This window comes from Anomaloglossus baeobatrachus, chromosome 5 (genome assembly GCF_048569485.1).
Source record: "Anomaloglossus baeobatrachus isolate aAnoBae1 chromosome 5, aAnoBae1.hap1, whole genome shotgun sequence".
NCBI classification, from domain to species: domain Eukaryota; kingdom Metazoa; phylum Chordata; class Amphibia; order Anura; family Aromobatidae; genus Anomaloglossus; species Anomaloglossus baeobatrachus.
Window position 1 is genome coordinate 560,993,817 of NC_134357.1, and position 19,405 is coordinate 561,013,221.

At 41.9% G+C, this 19,405-nt stretch overlaps 1 protein-coding gene across 1 annotated transcript; it reads left to right on the plus strand.

Moving 5' to 3' along the window:
* Positions 1 to 373: 373 nt before the first annotated feature.
* On the plus strand, positions 374 to 18,960 carry LOC142313013 (uncharacterized). Its single transcript, XM_075352001.1, has 4 exons — positions 374 to 551; positions 9,690 to 9,787; positions 9,985 to 10,075; positions 17,638 to 18,960. The coding sequence occupies exons 1-4, from the start codon at positions 374 to 376 to the stop codon at positions 18,810 to 18,812; spliced, it is 1,542 nt and encodes a 513-aa protein (XP_075208116.1). The 3' UTR covers positions 18,813 to 18,960.
* Positions 18,961 to 19,405: the final 445 nt, after the last annotated feature.

The window sequence follows — 19,405 nt, forward strand, 5'->3', positions numbered from 1 at the left end:
AATAACTACTAAATATTACTACTCAATCTCTATAGAACATATAACATGGTCAGATCATGCTCCAAGCAGTATAACTGTAGAAGAGTCGCATAACAGCTCTCAACTTTCCCAATGGAGACTTAATCCGCTACTGCTCGCCAAAAACCAGAGCAAGGAATTCATTAAAGAGAATTTGAAAGAATTCTTTGAATTGAACGCTAATTCGGTAACTAATTTTTTCACTGTGTGGAACTCACATAAGGCTTTTGTACGGGGCCTTTTTATTAAATTGGGACATAGAGTTAAAAAGGAAAGAGAAGCTAAAATAGGGAACCTACTCTCTAAAATAAAGGAGGTGGAGGGAGTGAATAAAATGTCACCCTCAGATCAGAATATGGCAGCACATAGGCACCTTAGAATTCAACTGAAAGACTGTCTCTTGGACCAATATGAAAGGGTTAAAGCGCTGTATTACTGGCAGAACAACAAGGCAGGGAAGCTGCTGGCTAGAAGGCTGAAGACGCTTAACCGACGTTCGAAAATTTCTCACATACTTGACAGGAGTCAGCCAGGTAAAAAATTCTACGACCCAAAAGATATAGCTAATGAGTTTGGGAAATATTACTCAACCCTGTATAATTTGCAGCAGAATTCGGCGGCTCCTCCTCTTCCTAGCACGGCAATGAACAGAGGACAATAGAGAGGGGTGTTTGATGCCGCGCCAAAGGATCACTTGCTCAGATAGTCAGACCAATGTCACTTTATTTTCATCCAGGTCTACGCGTTTCAGGAGCACCTGCTCCCTTCCTCAGGACCGTCAGTATACAAATAACATCAAATCTGTCTCACAAAAGATCAGACATACAATAAATAGTCATAGTGACGTCATAAGGCCATCCCTCTAAAGAAAAAAACAGGCGGGAACAAGATGCCACGTTGTCAGTTATGACGTGTTAAACAGATTTTGTGGATATATACAAAAAACATAACATTAGAACAGTAAAAAGATCGTAAACATAGACATCTCTCATAGAAAAAAAGACCAATGATAAAACCAAAAAAACAAAAAAACACAGGAATAAAGCACACAAATTGTGCATTAAAAAAGTATACATCAACGTACGAATATCCGTTGATTCACAATTGATAATGCAAATACTGAATGTGGAATACACCGGGATCAAACCCGGGGTAGTGAGGGCGCAAAGGAATATACTAATAGGTGTGTATTGAATTAAATATCGAGGGGGAAACACTGTAATAGTGTGTGTCGCCACCCGGGAGTGCACGGTTTTGATCAAAAAAAAGAAAAAGGGGGGGTTGTGATTTACTATATCAGCACAAAGTGCAGGTGATATCGTGGAAACGAGCAGACAAGGAAAAAACCCAGGAGGGATTCTACAGGAATCAAGATTCAAGACCGCAGTTTACTATCGGGCAGAAGCGTGGGAAAAAAACGAAACACGCATGCGTCCCAGGTCTGTGCTGGGAACCGAAGGTTCCAAAAACTTTAAATCTCCCCTCTCAATGTACCGTTAACTAGTGCAGAAATAGTAACAGCAATTAAGTCCATCTCAGTTAATAAAGCTCCAGGTCCAGATGGATTAACACATTTTTATTATAAAACTTTTTTGGATTTGCTGATTTGCTAGTCCCACATTTGAAGGAAACATTCCAATTAGCCATGAAGTCGGGTTCATTTTCGAAAGAAATGTTGGCAGCTACCATTATAACGCTCCCAAAGGAAGGTAAATCTCCAGCTGTCCCGCAAAATTTTAGACCAATCTCTTTGCTAAATTCGGACCTTAAGATTAATGTAAAATGCTTAGCGACACGCCTCGCAGACATTATACCCTTGGTTGTCTCATCAGACCAGTCTGGATTCATCCAGGGCAGACAGATGGCGGAAAACACAAGGAGAATAATACATTTAATTGAAATAGCGAATACAAGAAAACGCCCAACACTGTTGGTAGCGTTAGATGCCGAAAAGGTGTTTGATAGAGTTAGGTGGTCCTTTGTTTTTGAAGTTTTGGGGGAGGATGGGTTTTAAAGGCCCAATAGTTGACGCAATTCGGGCATTATATTGTGCCCCCTCCTCGAGGGTTAATGATAATGGTGCCCTCTCGGAGGAGTTTTTGATCACAAATGGCACAAGACAAGGTTGCCCTTTATCCCCCCTGATTTTCATATTGTCCATCGAACCCTTAGCACAAGCAATAAGACAGAATCCTATTATAGAGTAAATTTTGGTAAAGGGGACATCTCATTGTATCTCGCTCTATGCAGATGATATCATTCTGTCTTTGGAAAACCCAGTGACTTCTCTGATGGAGGTAATGAAGGTGATTGAGTATTATGGGTCACTTTCGCTACACAAGACAAATACAGACCAATCTCAAATACTCCCTATAAACGTGCCTAATCAGCAGCTGACTAGTCTAAAGCAACAATTCCCTTTTGACTGGAGGGAGGACTACATATCATACTTTGTTATTCGCCTCACAGCAAGAATAGATTCCCTATATCAAGCGAACTACATTCCATTAGTAGCAAGAGTGGAGAGGGAGTTAGCAGATTTTTCGAAACAGGAAATCTCGTTGGTGGGAAGGGTGGCCACCTTTCAAATGTTTACTCTACCAAAGTTTCTGTACTTATTCCAAACCTTGCCAATAAAGATACTAAAATCCTTCTTTCAGAAAACTCACTGAACAATTAATAAGTTCATTTGGAAGAGGAAAACACCTTGGCTATCCAATTTGTTACTTAAAAAAACAAAGAAATTAGGGGGATTGGGTCTTCCAGATTTGAGGGACTATTTCTGTGCGACTCAATTAGATCAAATTAGGAAATGGTGGTGCGATGAAGGAACATCTGGGTGGGTTCAGCTAGAAGCAGCTTATCTTAGGTCGGGAAATCTGAAAGCCTTTCTTTTGGCATCCCTATTATCCATTGACCAACAAATTTCCCCTTTGATCTCTACAGTAAACTCTGCAGCGTTGTGGATGTCCATGCATAAAGAGGGAAACCATCCTAGCACCCTGTTGTACAAAATAGCCCCACTAGAGACTTTGGAGTATTTAATTCAGGATATGGATGTGGGGATCTGGATAAGCAAAGGCCTCACAGACACATCGCTTTAGCTGGCGGACTCGGGGATTCACTCCTTTGAAGCTTTACATAAGAAATACTCAATTCCTAATAACGCGTTTTACAAATACCTCCATATCAGACACTATTTGCAATTCCCTTCCCACTTTTACGGGTGAGAGTTAACACAGGTTTTTCCCAAATTCTAGCCAACCAAAGCAACTCAATGAAAGGTTTGAAACCGATCTATTTTTTTATGAATGGTAGGGAGGTGTTTGTGAAATCGGCTCCATTTATTTCGTTGGAGGAGGACCTGGGAATAAAGTTCTCAGAGGAAGACTGGAAATGTGCTTTAGCGTTGGCTAATAAAACTTTACGTTGCAGTTCACACATAGAGGCCTATATGAAGACAACACTAAGGTGGTATTATACTCCATAAAAATTTAATACATTCTTCCCCAAGGTCTCAGATCATTGTTGGAGGGACTGTGGAGGTAGGGGCTCACTACTGCATATATTTTGGGATTGTCCAAAGATACATCCAATATGGACATCGATGTTTAATCTTTTGTCCTCAGTTATGGGAAAGGAGATACACCCCTCACCGGCATTAGGGTTATAGCTGTTAAATAATCAAGCAAACCTACCTAAAAAGAGAGCATTAATAGCACATTTTGTCACAGCGCTCAAACTAGCTATAACGAGACACTGGAAGACCTCAACATTACCAACATTAGATGACATAAAAGCAGACATAAATTCTACTTGCTCTTTTGAAAAAATGTTTGCATACACAAACAACTCGATCCACTCATATCTTCAGATTTGGGGTCCCTGGCTTGACAATCCGCTGAATCTGATATCGATTTATAAGTCCGCAGGGCATAGGTTTTCGTAGGTCACAGGAATGCTGCTCTTCTTTTTCTCTTTTCTTTCTATTTTCCTTTCTTTACATGTCTTCTACTCCTATTGTTTAGTTGGTTCATGTTATTGAAAAATTGATTACATGATCAGCAATGTAATGGTGAGATGGGAATATTACTTTTGCTTTATGGTTGTAAACTTAAAACTTTCTTGAATAAAAATTGCATTGCTTAAAAAAACAAAACAAAAAAAAACCCATCCCTGCTGCAGTGTGTGCAAACCTGGTCAAGAACTACAGGAAACGTCGGACCTCCATAATTTCAAACAAAGGTTTCTGTACCAAATATTAAGTACTGTTTTTCTATTGTATCAAATACTTATTTCCTGCAATAAAATGCAAATTAATTATTTAAAAATAAAAAAAATTTAAAAATTCCTCCATATAATAGTATGCACCCCTTATATTCCGCCATATATTAGTATGCATCTCCCGTATAGTGCACCACCATATTGTGTGCCCCAATATAATATTGTGCGCCCAACATATAGTTATATGCAGCCCCCATATACTATTTTGCAACCCCCCATATACAGTAGTAGTATGCTTCCCCATAGTCTTCTGGCCATCCTGATTAAATTCACAAATATACTCACTTCTCCTCATTCCCTCACTGCCCGAGTCTCCTAAGCGTGTGTCCACTGTTCTGCCACTCTGACATTTTAGCACAGTGGCGCGCAGTAGTGACGTCACCACACTCTTCTGTACAGATACAGAAGTGTCACAGACACACAGTGGGAGAATGATGAGAAAGGGAGTGTTCTGCTCCTTCTGTCATCATTCTTTTTAATTGTATTGGCATCTGTGATGCCAATATAAATGAAAGTGTGATCCTCGGCAGGGGGCCCGCGGGAGGGTGGCCGATGCGCTGGCATCGGGCCCCAGTGACTCACGGTCAAGTGGCCTGCCTCCACTCCAATCTAGACAGCTCACTAGTGAATCATCTAGAATGGAGTTGCTAAAATGAGGTCCTCAAAAAGCAACTACAATCCAATGTTGTAGATTGTGATGACTCCGCTGCACTCTGTTACGCTCCTCCCTGTGAGGCTCTGAACAATCTTCTCAAAAACATCCATTCTAGTCACCGCAGCACTGACCTGTCCATAGTGGAGGCCACGATGAGGTCCTCAAAAAATCCACTCCAATCTAGCCAGCTCATCAGTGAAACACCTAGAATGGAGTTGCTAAAATGAGGTCCTCACAAAATCAACTATGATCCAATATTGTAAATTATTATGACTCTGCTGCACTCTGATACACTTCTCCTCCTTAGGCTTCACCCAATCTTCAAAAGAAGTCCATTCTAGTCACCTCAGCACCGACCTGTCCAGAGTGGAGTCTACGATGAGGTCCTCAAAAAATCCACTCCAATTTAGCCGGCTCACTAGTGAACCATCTAGAATGGAGTTGCTAAAATGAGGTCCTCAAAAAATCAGTTACAATGCAATATTGTAGATTGTGGCGACTCTGTTGGCTGCGCTCTGTTTGCATGTTGCAGAATGGGTGCAGAAATGTTCTCCATGAAATCTGCACCTTCTGACAGAAAAATGCACCAAAAAACACATGCGTTTTGTACATTTTGGTGCCATACGTTTTTGTTAATGTAGTCAATGGGTTGAAGGGCTAAAAAGTAGTGATGGGTAGTTCGTGAGTGAGTACTTCAAAATGAACTAATCTTCAGAGTGAACTAGTTCATGTAGTCACCATCCTGACAGAGATTAGTTCATTATGAACTAAACAGCAATGTGAGGAGACAGAGAGTGATCCCTCTACAGCTCCAGGAGGCTTCTGCTCTCACACTTGAAGGTAGTAAAACACTAGACCACACATCAAATACAAATATAATAGTAATAATAATATTACTAAAAAATGAAATTGCACAGTAGACAGACACAGCTCATATGTGTGTATGAGAGAAAGAGAATGTTTGTGTGTGTGGTGCATGCCCCTCACCCGTCTTTGTGATAAGATCAGCCTCCTGTAGAGGATCAGCCTCCTGTAGAGGAGCAGCCTCCTGTAGCCTAGAAGATCAGTCTTGCCAAAATCTTTACCACTGGCTCCTGTTCTGTTCTCAAAATGGTGGATGCTGAGCTGCTTCTCACTCCCTCATACACATTCATTATGAGTCAGTACTCTACACTACCACAGGGGGCGGTGCTGGGCTCCCTCATACACATTCATTATGAGTCAGTACTCTACACTACCACTGCTGGGCTCAGTGAGATGCATCAGACTGAACTAGGCTGCTCTGATTCATTCTCAATAGAACATTTAGTTCAGCAGTTCATATAGTTCATTTAGTGCACAGGTCACATGATGCATTTCCTATCAGCTCCTCATAGGATAGGGTGGAGAATTATCAGGCTGTCTTAGGCTAGGTTCACACTTCCATCAATTTATAACAGTCACAATCCGCGGCTCTGGTAAACAACGGAATCTATTTGGCGGATTCCTTTGTTTTCCATAGACTTGCATGAGCGGCGGATTGCAACTGATGCCCTGCTCATCGGCAGCCGAACGATCAGCTGATCGCCAGGACGCCGGCTTTTGAGAGTGATCAGCTGATCGCCCGGTGGCCAGCTAATGTGAGCGATCAGCTGATCACTCTCATTAGCCGGCCACCGGGAGATGATCTGTTTGCTCTCAAAAGCCGGCGGCTGGCTATTTTGAATGATCAGCTGATCGCAATTTCTCTCTCACATTTTACAACGGAATCCAACAATGAATTCTATTCTTGTCATCCGTTGTACAACGCATCAGTCACAAGCGTCAAGCAACGCATGTGACTGATGCAAAACAACGGAAATGTGAACCTAGCCTTATAGGAAGATTTTCTTTGCCCCATAGCAACAAATCACAGATCAGCTTTCAAATCTTAACAGACTCCGGCTGAGCTGTGATTGGTTGCTGTGGGCAAAACTAGACAGTTTCTGTCTGTCTTGCTAAATTCTCCTAAGAAAAGGGGGCTGAAAGCCCGTACTTACGGAGCGCTTACTGATATCCTAATCAGGCACGAATACTAAGATTCTTTATAGCAAGATACTATTTATTTTAATAGCACATGAATAATCAATGGTACATAGGCATTAGAACTACTTTCTAGTCATAGAATCTTATACAATAACAGAAACATGCATCAACTTTACCGTATGTTGTAGCACTTCCTTCTTTATCGGAGGGACTCGATTAGTGAGAAGGAATACAACCCGGCCTCTACATCACAGGAACAGTGCGTCCACTTGAGTGTCCTGGAAATGTCCCTAATCTCACTAATCAAATCCTGTATTTTTATACAAAATTTGTAGTCGTGTGCAAATGCAATATTGCAATTGTGACCAGCATGTGATTGCTGAGTCCTGGTCATGTAACCTGACCACATGCGGCTGTGGGCACCAGTAGCTTCCTGCACATTTTTTTAGGTAGACCACTGGCCGACCACAGTTTCCTGGAGATATTGCAATGAGCCGTGAATTTTACATGCCAGTTTCCTTACACATGTTTTTAGCTAACCACAAGTTTCCTGTAGTTGAACTGTAAGCGTTCCTTCCTCATAAGTGATTTGCTCATGATCTACTAACACGTACGCTTGGTCATAGTGAAATAGGGTCAGCCAGTGGACATCTCTCTGATACTGAATTTTGGATGGATCAAATAATACCTGTTATCACTATCTTTTGATTAGGATTCCTATCTAATCACATTAATTCTTCAGTCATATCACATTGGTATCACACTGTCTTAGACAGATAGATAAATCTATACGTGTATACTGTACCTGTGGGCAGATTGATGTGCTCTGAGATCAAATGATAACATTTAGGATCTCAGAGCTCACCACTCAGACATAAATATAGTTAAACAGGGTAATATTGTGTAGAGGGTATGAAAACAGGTATTTGCAGGTGCCGAGTAAAGTTACAGGGGTGTTTGAGATTAAAAAATGTAATCTATGTATGTAGGTGGGGGGTGGGGGGGTAAAAGCAAAAAATCTATTGCACTTACCATGGTCCCTGCAGCCCTCAATCTAGCAACTTGCTGTCCCTAACATCTAGCTTTATCTGGGACAACACATCAAAGCAGGGCCTTGCCAAAAGGTTAGACTCAGTGGCCATTGTTTTGCTGAGTAGGCAGGTCTTTCTGAGACAGGTTGTCCTGGATGCAACTAGAGGAGCTATGGGGGACCGGGGTCAGCAAGTTCAGTTTATTTGTTTACCCACACCAATATTCATAACATTTTTAAATCCAGGCTGACCCCTTTAAAAGGGGTATGTGAAATCTGAATATTAATGGCCTACGCCCAATAGGCCACCGATATCTGGTCAGAGGGGGCCGATAGGCTGAAAGAAAAGGTTTTCAAATCAACTGGAGAATGATGAAAGTTATACATTTAAAAAAAAAAAAGTAACTTATCAGCTGCTGTATGCCGGAAGCCATGTCATCTGCCCAGTCTGACACAGAGCTGCTTCCAACATGACATTCTGTGGGCATACAGCAGCTGAGAAGAGAAAAAAGGAAATTACTAACTTGAATAAATAAGTTTTGAATGTTTATCTCCAGAGAACCCCTTTACCAAGAGTCTGTTATATAATGATCAGATGTATTAACTATTTCTGATCATTTTAACAAAACTATAACTCATCCTAGGAGCCACAACTTCTGTGCAAACAACTAGAACTGATCAATCTCTTCTCAGCAGAAGATTCCAGAGAAATACTCAACCAAATGAACTAGATTTCCCATCACTACCCCACACATAACCTTCCCCTCATCCAGCACCATGACACCCAGCACAGCAGAGCCCTGCATACACTGAGGAGCTGATCATGTGACCCCTGACTCCTCCCCTCCATGTGACATCATCACAGGTCCTGGAAGCACAGAGCAGCCATATATCTAGTGTGCGGCTCTGCAGGAGGAGGTGTGTGGAGATTCCCCATTACTGGGCTCAGGCTCCATACACATTAGATGCTGGGGGAGAACAATCGCTCTATAGAAGAGAATTCTCCTGATTGCCCCGTGAAGGATGGATATGGACAGGGACAAGATGGCGGAGAGGATATTACACCTCACCCTAGAGATCCTCTTCCGGCTTACTGGAGAGGTGAGAGATTCTGATGACGTCACATTACACCATTCTTATCTATGGGAATAACAGATGGACAGAACTGGAGAGGTGAGGACTCTGGAAATGTCTGGAGTGAGATTTCTTACTGTGTCTCTCCATAACCAGGATTACACAGTAGTGAAGAAGACCTCTAGTGAGCGCTGTCAGGCCCCTGTGTCTGAGGGATGGGCAAGACCCCTGAGCCCAATCACGGGGCCTCCACCTCACCCCCCGATACATGAGGACATCAATGACCAGAAGATCCTAGAACTCACCTACAAGATGATTGAGCTGCTGACTGGAGAGGTGACACTGCTGGGAATGCTGGGACATTATACAGTAACGCTATGAAGGGATCGGGGGTGACGCTATCATTGTATGTGTCAGGTTCCTATAAGGTGTCAGGACGTCACCGTCTATTTCTCCATGGAGGAGTGGGAGTATTTAGAAGGACACAAAGATCTGTACAAGGACGTCATGATGGAGGGTCCCCAGCCTCTCACATCACCAGGTAATAGACAGGACTAAATACACACGGCCTATAATTATCTGTATGTAAGGAATGAATTCAGTCCCTGTATGTGTCTCCTCCAGGTCTATCCAGTAAGAGGACAACACCAGAGAGATGTCCCCGTCCTCTTCTCCCACAGGACTGTAAACAAGAAGACCCCGATGTTCCTCAGGATCATCAGGTAGATGGAGAGAAGGGGCCATGAAATCTCCCTATGATGTGTAGACGGCTGTGAAGGTCTTGTGCTCAGTCTTGTTTTATCCTCCAGTATTATATGTGTTATACTTGTGTAATGAGAGCGGTGGAGATGGCAGGATTAGCACTGATCATAGATGGGACTTCTCCATCTGTCTGTGACTTTTACAATATTTGTTTCAGGGGGAAGATCTGCCCCATATTAATACTACAGAGACATATGTGAGGGGTGATGAGCGGAGTAAAGAGGAGATTCCTACAGATAACCGCCCAGGTGAGTAGTGACCACTAAATGCAGAGAAGTCACAGATTCTTCTCATTCAGCAGCTGCTACAATGTGGGACTAAGAAGGAACAAAACTTATTATCCTAAAAATAAGGTGTAAGAGGTTTCCTGTACATCCTAGACACGGGGAATGTGCAGTGTATAATGGAGTGAATACGTCACATATAGAATGATGCGTTTTGAGTTTCCATATCCTGATACGGAATGAACATGGAAAAGGTACAAACTATCGCAAAATGAACACATATTTCATAAAAATAGATTTATATAAAGTGGATGTAAAAAGTCTACACACCCCTGATAAAATGCCAGGTTTTTATCATGTAAGAAATCCTACCAAGACGAATAATTTCAGACCTTTTTCCACCTGTAATGTGGCCCATAATATCTACAAATACTTGGAGAAACAAAATGAAATCTGTTTGAATGGAAAAATATAAAATAGAGCTAAAATAATGTGGTTGCATAAATCTGCAAAGGCATGAACTAATACGGTGTTGAAATAACCTTTTATGTATGACAACATCGAGTCTTTTTGTGTCACGGCTTATCTCACAGTATATCTACATTTAGCGATCTTTGCCCACTCTTCCCTGCAACAGCTCCACAGAATTCGCCCTGACTAGTCAAGATCATTGAGACGCTAGTCTCGCCACTGCAATAAGACAACCTTGGGTAGGTAAGGCAAACAAGTGGGGAAAGACAACAAAAAGCTCTCCAAGGTTTCTTCCGCAGGAACTTCGCAGCTGCAACAGTAACAACTCCACATCTCTGCAGAGCCAAGCTCCTTTAACATGGACAGCATAGGAATGAGCTATAGCCGGCATAGGGAGGAGTGAGGAGCGGATATTTATATCAGAAGGGAGTGGCCACAGCTGAGATTACAACTACCTTTTAAATCCCTGCAGGATGGAAATGCACCTTCACCCCTTCAGTATCGGATGACATTAAATACACTCCAACTCAGGGTAAACGACGAGCAGGCACAAAAAAGGATCAGCGATCAATATTATGCTGTGAACTTCTGATCCCCTCCCCACATCAGGCTGTGACACACTTGTGACAAGGAATTTGGTATACGTAACAAGGCCAGAAGCTTCAACTATTTACAAAATTTTGATGTCTTGGTACAACACGCCGGCCTTCCTTCATGAGGTGGATCCTTTTATCCCCACTTGTTGGAGGTGTGGGGGGAGTACGGGGACCCTGCTACACATTTTCTGGTCCTGCCCAAAAATAGTACCCTTCTGGGATCAAGTTAAAGTCCTGATAAACAAAATCTTGTATGTAGTGGTAGATCTAGATCCACTAGTTTACCTTTTGGGATTGTGGGTGAAGGGCATGGGCAAATTTGCCTCCAAATTACTTCTCCACATCCTTACAGTGGCCCGGTGCCTGATTGCACGTTGTTGGAGACAGACGAGGGCTCCATCCCTCCAGAACCTCAAGATTAGAATACTGGATGTCAGGAGGATGGAACACCTTACCGCGCTACTAAATTGCTCAACTGACCGTTTCTTGGTGGTTTGGGCGCCCTGGGATTACTTTGCAGCTGATGAGGACCTATAGGGTTAAGGTTTACTGAACTTACATTTATCTTCCAACTTTTCCACCACCTTTATCCCCGCATTCTCTCCCATCAACCCACCCTTCCCGTCTTGTCATTGCACGTCTTAATTGTGTGTTGCCTTTGTTATTGTTATAGTTATAGTTGTTACAGTTCACTGATCATAACTTTTATATTTGTTTTGTATGCTCATTATGATTAATTACTATTTGGATGCATTTGTAATGCGCATATGTCTGTTATTACTAAACTTTATTAAAAATTTATAGTTAAAAAAGAACCTCGAAAGGATATATCTTGATGAGAGCCATAGGTGAGTCCAGATATCTCTTATCTGCATGCCTCTTCATCCTTTTGGACGATTTCACCAATGTGACTCGGGTCTGTTCCCAGATTTTGGAGAAACCTAGCTAATTTGGCGGTCACAGAGATGCCCAAAGTGCTGCCCAGTGGAAAAGGGATGTTGCCCTGATGTTCTAACACAATAAAGGATGGGCAATTAGCTGATATTACGCTCACATAGTTGTTGTACCAGAATTCCACGCAAGGCAAAAGCTTGACCAAGTCCCTGGGGTGAGAATTGACAAAGTGCCCCAGGAAATTGGTAAGGATTTTGTGGACTCGCTCCACTTAATCGTTGAATTGAAAATGGTAGACAGAAGAGAAGTCCCAGGACACATTCAGGAACTTGCAGGTAGCCGTTTAGAACCAGCAAGTAAACTGAACGCCTCTGTCTGATTCGATGAGGAGTGGTAGACTGTCGAGGCAGAAAATATGCTGAATGAACTTCTCAACGAGTACTGGAGCAGATGGAAGACCAGACAAGGGAGTAAAGTAGGCCATTTTATAAAAAAGATCAAAGACCACACAGATGACGAGCAACCGGAGGCCACCGGAAGGTCTTTGAAAAAGTCCATCCCAATGTGCTGCCAGGGAGCAGACAGCACAGGAAGTGGTAGTAACCGACCTGATGGAAGCTGCATTGGAGTCTTATTCAGAGCACAAGATAGACAGGTACAGACTAAAGGCCCTGTCACACACAGAGATAAATCTGCGGCAGATCTGTGGTTGCAGTGAAATTGTGGACAATCAGTGCCAGGTTTGTGGCTGTGTACAAATGGAACAATATGTCCATGATTTCACTGCAACCACAGATCTGCCAAAGATTTATCTCTGTGTGTGACGGGGCCTTAAGTCCACAATGTCTTTGTGCAGGAATGGCCACCAATAATGCCGTGAGATGAGAAAGACCATCTTCTTATGGTCAGACAACTCTGACAAGTGACTCCACTGTAAAATTAGCTTCCTGTCAACCTCTGCAACGAAGGTCTTTCCTGGAGAAACACAAGATAAATTTACCAGTGCCATAGTAAGTATCCTGGAGTGCTCAATGATATGTTGAGGCTCCTCCTCTTGGTCGGGTGACAAAAAGGAACTGTAATGCGCATCCGCTTTGATGTTCTTGTCTGCTGACCAAAAATGGAGGATGAAGTCAAAACGGGCAAAGAACAGCGACCACCTAGCTTGGCATGGATTCAGCCTATGTTTAGACCGCAGGTAGGCTCAGTTCTTATGGTCGGGGAATCTAACAACTGGATGGACTGCCCCTTCGTGTAGATATCACCACTCCTCCAAAGCCATCCTAATCGCCAACAACTCTCGGTCTCCAATTGAATAGCTGTATTCTGGCGAAACCTTGGAAAATAAATCGCAGGTTACCATTCTCCAGGTAGGTGATTTCTGCGTGAGGACTGCCCCGGCCCCAGAGGAAGAAACATCCACTTCCAAAAAGAACTGTTTATTAGCCTTAGGTCTATGCAGTGCGGTAGGTGATGAAAAGGCCTGCGTAAGGGAGATAAAGGTGATCTCAGCCTTTAGAGTGCACTCTTTTGGATTACCACTCAAGCAGATCAAGGCAGAAAAATCGTGGCCATTTGGGATGAAAAATACAGTATAAATTGACGATAATAATTGACAAAACCCAGAAACTGTTGGATAGCCTTCACACTGTCAGGATGGAGCCACTTTAGAATCGCAGAAACCTCAGGATGCATCCTCAGCCTGGAATCAGAGATTATGTAACCCAGGAAGGGAAGAGAAGTCTGCGAGAACACACGCTTTTCAAACTTGGCGAACAGATCGTTCTCCTCAGCCTCTGCAGGACCTGGCAGACATGTCTCAGATCAGGGGAGAACACTAGGTTGTTGTCAAGGTATACGACCACACAAGTAGATAAGATCACAGAAAATGTCACTTACGAATTCTTGGAAGACCGGAGAGATATTGCTGAGCCCAAACAGCATTACACGATATTCGCAATGACCGTCACTGTTGCTTAAAGCAGTCTACCATTTGTCCCCCTGGCATAAGCAAATCAGGTTATATGTTTCCTGAATATCGAGTTTAGTCAAGATTCTGGAGCCTCTCATATGATCAAACAATTCGGGTATGAGGGGCAGCTGATATTTACTCTTGATAGTGATTTGATTGACACCACTAAAGTCAATATAGGACCAGAGAGAGACATCCTTTTTCTTTATAAAAAAAAAGAACCCAGCTGAAGCTGGGGAGCAAGATTTCTGGATAATTCCACTAGCTAGATTTTCTTTGATGTACTCGGACATGGTTTGGGTCTCTGCCTGGGACAGAGGGTAGATACGACCTCGAGGAGAAGAGGAGTGCAGCTGGTTAAGTAGATCTGTAGGACAATCATATGGCCTTGAGGAGGTAAGGCCCTGTCACACACAAAGATAAATCTGCGGCAGATCTGTGGTTGCAGTGAAATTGTGGACAATCAGTGCCAAGTTTGTGGCTGTGTACAAATGGAACAATATGTCCATGATTTCACTGCAACCACAGATCTGCCAAAGATTTATCTCTGGTATGACGGGGCCTGTAGAGTCTATGCTTCCTTCTTATCGAAGACATGTATATAAGACCAATTAGCAGGTGCAAGCTCAGTAGGTTTGACAGAGTAGCCAACGGTCGAGCAGGATGAGTGGAGACAAGACATTTTTCGTGACAAGACTGACCCCATGAAGCACTTGTTTGGACCTCCAATCCAAGATTGTCTCGTGCCACGGCAGACCCAGAAGCAAAGAATGGGAGAGGCATGGTAGCACATAGACGTTCATCTCTTTGAAATTTAACATTCCCACCTGAGTACCACCAACTCAGTAATAAATTGACCGTTCTCAGACAGTCCTTTCCATCAACGGATGACAACACCAAAGGACTTTAGAGATGTTTAATGTGAATCTCATATTGGTTCACCCCCACCTGTTGCATGAGGTTTCCTGTGGATCTGTAATCCAGATAAGACTCAGTGAGTCACAGGTTACCACAGGAAACGGTCACTGACAAAGTCCAAGGCGGAGAGGAGTTGCTCTTGCCCAGGCTAGTTTCTCTATCAGACCCTAGGTGTAACAATTATGTAGATACTCTGGAATCTGATAGCATGGAATATAACAAAACTGAGGCAATGGTTGGGTAAACACTCTGTCTTTAACATATAATAAACACAGTGTAAATAACAGAGAATAACAGAAGGCAACTACAAATTAAATATAAGAGCAAATTGTACTAATATGTGATCATACTGTATATGCAATATTGTGCACAGCAAACAAATATGTGAAAGTCAAGAATAATATTCAGGAGTACGCACAGCAAACAAGTGGTAAGTGTCCAGCATAATATGTACAGCAAAGTGGTGAATGTCCAGTAGTAATATGCAGGTGTGTGCACAGCAGTAAAACATGAGTCCAGAAATTATATGCAGAAGTGTGCACCGCGAACAAACTATTTCAGTGTACTTCCTAGGGCTGAACAACATCCCACACAAGTCCAGCAGATCGCCTGTAAAGATAGAGTCCTGGATAAAGAACACTGATCACTAACCGAGAAGCTAGTTCTTACAGACCAAGGAAGTCAAGCAGTATAGACCTCTTCTCCTAGGAGTCTTGAAGGGAGGGAACCAAAACCAGGATCAGGGTAGTGCACCATTGACTGCAGGCAGCTGAACAGTAATGAGGCAGAGTACATAACTAAAATGCAGCAGCAGGAAGTCTAGAAACAAGCCAGGAGTGACTGAGGAGCAAGCAGCACAAAATAGTCAGGCAAGGAATAAATCCCAGGACAGAACTTGTCAGCATGGCAGACAGGAACAGACTCCATCGAGGGCAAGAGCACATAATAAGTTCTATGGAAACCAGGGACCTTACACTAGGCTTGGGAGTTTCCCAACTTCTTGGAACAGGAGCAGATTAGATGTTCAGAACTGCCACAGTAGAAGCACCTTCCTGCGATGGAACTCCTGGCGATGTTTAGCTGGCTTCATTCGGTCTACTTGCCTAGATTCAGGAGGAACTATGGAAGATGAAGTGTAGTAAGAAAGTAACGATATATGCTGCACCACCCGATTGGCAAGGATCTCACTCACGGCGATCCTGACTGCTCCGCAGGACTTTCTGGATAAGACTGGAGGTGCTCTGCTTGTGAAACCCATGAATGGGTAAAGTGAAAATCCAGGAACACAGAAGAACAGCGGCACACTTCAATCGTGAAAGTTTACTTCTTATATTGATCCAGGAGAGTAAAAACAATAGCCATCGTGTGTTTGTGGAAAATGGGGGAGAGGGTGCAAACAGGAGCACTGAGCTGGACGACAGCCGTTTCGTGCCGATCGGTGCTTCTATGGGTCCACCTCTAGGTTGACAAGGCTCAATACAATTCAATACCTGACACAAGCGAGCACGTCACATGACTTAAATGTGATACAAATACTGACAACCATTGAAATAAATATACAAACAAACAAGTCTTCTATCAGAGGCGATTAATTTAGATATGTAAATAACCATGAGACAGGTTTTTTTTCCTTTTTCTGCTCACTGAATAAAAATGGGCATACTATTTACCAAATATTAAAGGAACACTGATCAATCTTTTCTATCATTTAACCCTAAGAGACCCTGTGCATTTGAAATCATTATCCATTATGCCTCTTTTTGTCAAAGTGCTGTGTGCCCATCTCCACCTCTCAATAGAGGTTTCAATACTTCAAACCAGCAAACCATAAGATTTTCGTGTCGCCTGCGTGTTTTTCTCTTACAGGATTTATTACTAGTTGAACCTTTACCTTAGTCATTGATTCACCACCTTCTGAGACTGGGGGAAGTAAGCGATTAAGAGAAAAAATATGAAAGCATTACTCACAAGTCACAGCCTCTGCTGATTCTGTGATTATCTTCAGCCTTTCTGTACTTGACTGCAGTAATAATGTGGGATATACAACATGTGAGCTCTGCAGCCCATCACTGTCCTCACAGTATATGTGATGCAACGGTCATGTGTAATATCAGGCTTATCATCGCAGCAGCCAAGTTGGCTAAGATCGGAGAAGATTACTAAATTGGTAGCCCTGAAATGGGAATGGATTCAATAGGCAAAAAAATTTAAATTATTTATCACATTCTCCCTTTACTTTTTTTTTGTCAGCTTGAGAAAACCACTTTACAAATTAATTTGCCATTCAAGTTTTACCTTTTCTACAAAGTCAGAGCTTCTTCATAAAAATTCTCATTACTTCTCAATTCTGCTGTAAAATGCATGTGGCTGTCAGGGATTGTGCTGGACAGACACCCTTAATAGTACTGACTGATAGGCTCATTAAATATTCTCTACTGAGGGTCTTACCACAAAATAGTGGTGACTGACACTGTGAGACAAGAACCTAGGAAGATGCTGAATCCAACACTGAATTGGGATCTGCTAGAGGCGATCCAGGTGGCCTTATATCATTATCTAGTGGTCCTTGCTCTGTGGTTTATGGTTAGAATGTGAACTGTGTTTTCACCAGTACCTTGGTGAATAATCATTTTGCAACAAGTTGCAATTTTAATGGAAATTTGATATAATTGGAAAAAAAAACTATTTCTCAGTTTGTATTATTGAAAAAGTAATAAACGTTTTACTCTTGACAGGTGACTGTATTAAATCAGAGGGACTTCTGACTTCTTCATACTTTCAATCATATGATCCTGGTGTGCCAGAAGACACAAATGAAGAACATTGCATTATACCACCTGCATCCTTAGTGCTTCATAGCAAAGATGTATCATCTGATCCTAATAAACAGAACATATCTTCTGATTCATCACAGACTATTAAGGAAAATAAAAGTAACAGAAGGTATGTTAGAAGTTCAAAAGAAAAAAAGACGTTTTCATGTTCAGAGTGTGGGAAAAATTTAAATTATCAATCAAGCCTTGTTAGACATAAAAAAACTCACACAGGGGAGAAGCCATTTTCATGTTCAGAATGTGGGAAATCTTTTTATTCTCAATCAAGACTTGTTGTACATAAGAGAACTCACACAGGTGAGAAGCCATATCCATGTTCAGAGTGTGGGAAATGTTTTGCAGCTAAACCAGCTCTTGTTACACATCAGAGAACTCACACGAGGGAGAAGCCATTTTCATGTCCAGAATGTGGGAAACGTTTTGCAGATAAATCAACTCTTGTTACACATCAGAGAACTCACACAGGGGACAAGCCATTTTCATGTTCAGAATGTGGGAAACATTTTGCAAAAAAATCAAAACTTGTTATACATCAGAGAATTCATGATGGAGAAAAACCATTGGCATGTTTAGAATGTGGGAAATGGTATAACTACAAATCTGAATTTATTATCCATCAGAGAACTCACACAGGGGAGAAGCCATTTTCATGTACAGAATGTGGGAAATGTTTTGCAAATAAATCAACTCTTGTTACACATCAGAGAGCTCACACAGGGGAGAAGCCATTTTCTTGTCAAGAATGTGGGAAATGTTTTGTAAGTAAATCAGATCTTGTTAAACATCAGATAATTCACACAGGAAAAAAGCCATTTTCATGTTCAGAGTGTGGGAAAGATTTTAATAGGATGTCAAGCCTTCATTTACATCAGACAATTCACACAGGGGAGAAGCCATTTTCATGTCTAGAATGTTCGAAATGTTTTGCACTTAAATTAACTCTTGTCAGACATCAGAGAACTCACTCAGGGGAAAAGTCATATTCATGTTCAGACTGTGGGAAAAGTTTTGTGTGTAAATCATACTTGGTTAAACATCAAAAACGTCATAAAGGAAAGAAGCCATATCTATGTTGAGATTGTGGGAAATGCTTTTCTTTCAAAACAACTTGTGTTAAACATTAAAGAGCTCACACGGGTGATGCAATTTTAATATCCAGAATGTGGAATGTTTTATTAAATATTTACTTTGTTTATCAGAAATTAAGACTTGTTGCACATAAAGGGATGAAGCCATATTCTTCGTTTGAATTTAAGTGAAATTTCTCCCTGTAATAAAAATGTAAGATCCAAAAAACTTAAAAAATAGGGTTTTTTTTAACCCCTTCAGCCAAAGCCTGTTTTCACCTTTCTGACCAGATCATACTTTTCAATTCTGACTAGTGTCGCTTCATGTGGTAATAACTCTGGAACTGAGCGGGGCAGTCTTAGGGTATGTGTGCACATTGCGTTCTGCTGTGACAAATATTCTGCAGCGTTTTGTCACTGCATGTGAGTTTGAAAAGGCAGCCAAACGCTGCGTTTTGTATGCATTTTGAATGCAGAATGAATGCAGAATTCATGCGATCTGGATGCTTGCTCTCCCATAGACAGAGTAGGAAAAGCATCCAAAACGCACAAAAGAAGTGACATGTTGCTCTTTAGAGTGCATCGTTTGTGTAAAAAAATTG

Bases quoted from the DNA above. Each gene is read 5' to 3' on its own strand.
- LOC142313013 (XM_075352001.1), top strand. From the start codon at position 374: ATGGCAGCACATAGGCACCTTAGAATTCAACTGAAAGACTGTCTCTTG. The intron at 552-9,689 runs GTAAAAAATTCT...TGTCTCCTCCAG, and splicing joins ACTTGACAGGAGTCAGCCAG to GTCTATCCAGTAAGAGGACA. The intron at 10,076-17,637 runs GTGAGTAGTGAC...TACTCTTGACAG, and splicing joins TCCTACAGATAACCGCCCAG to GTGACTGTATTAAATCAGAG.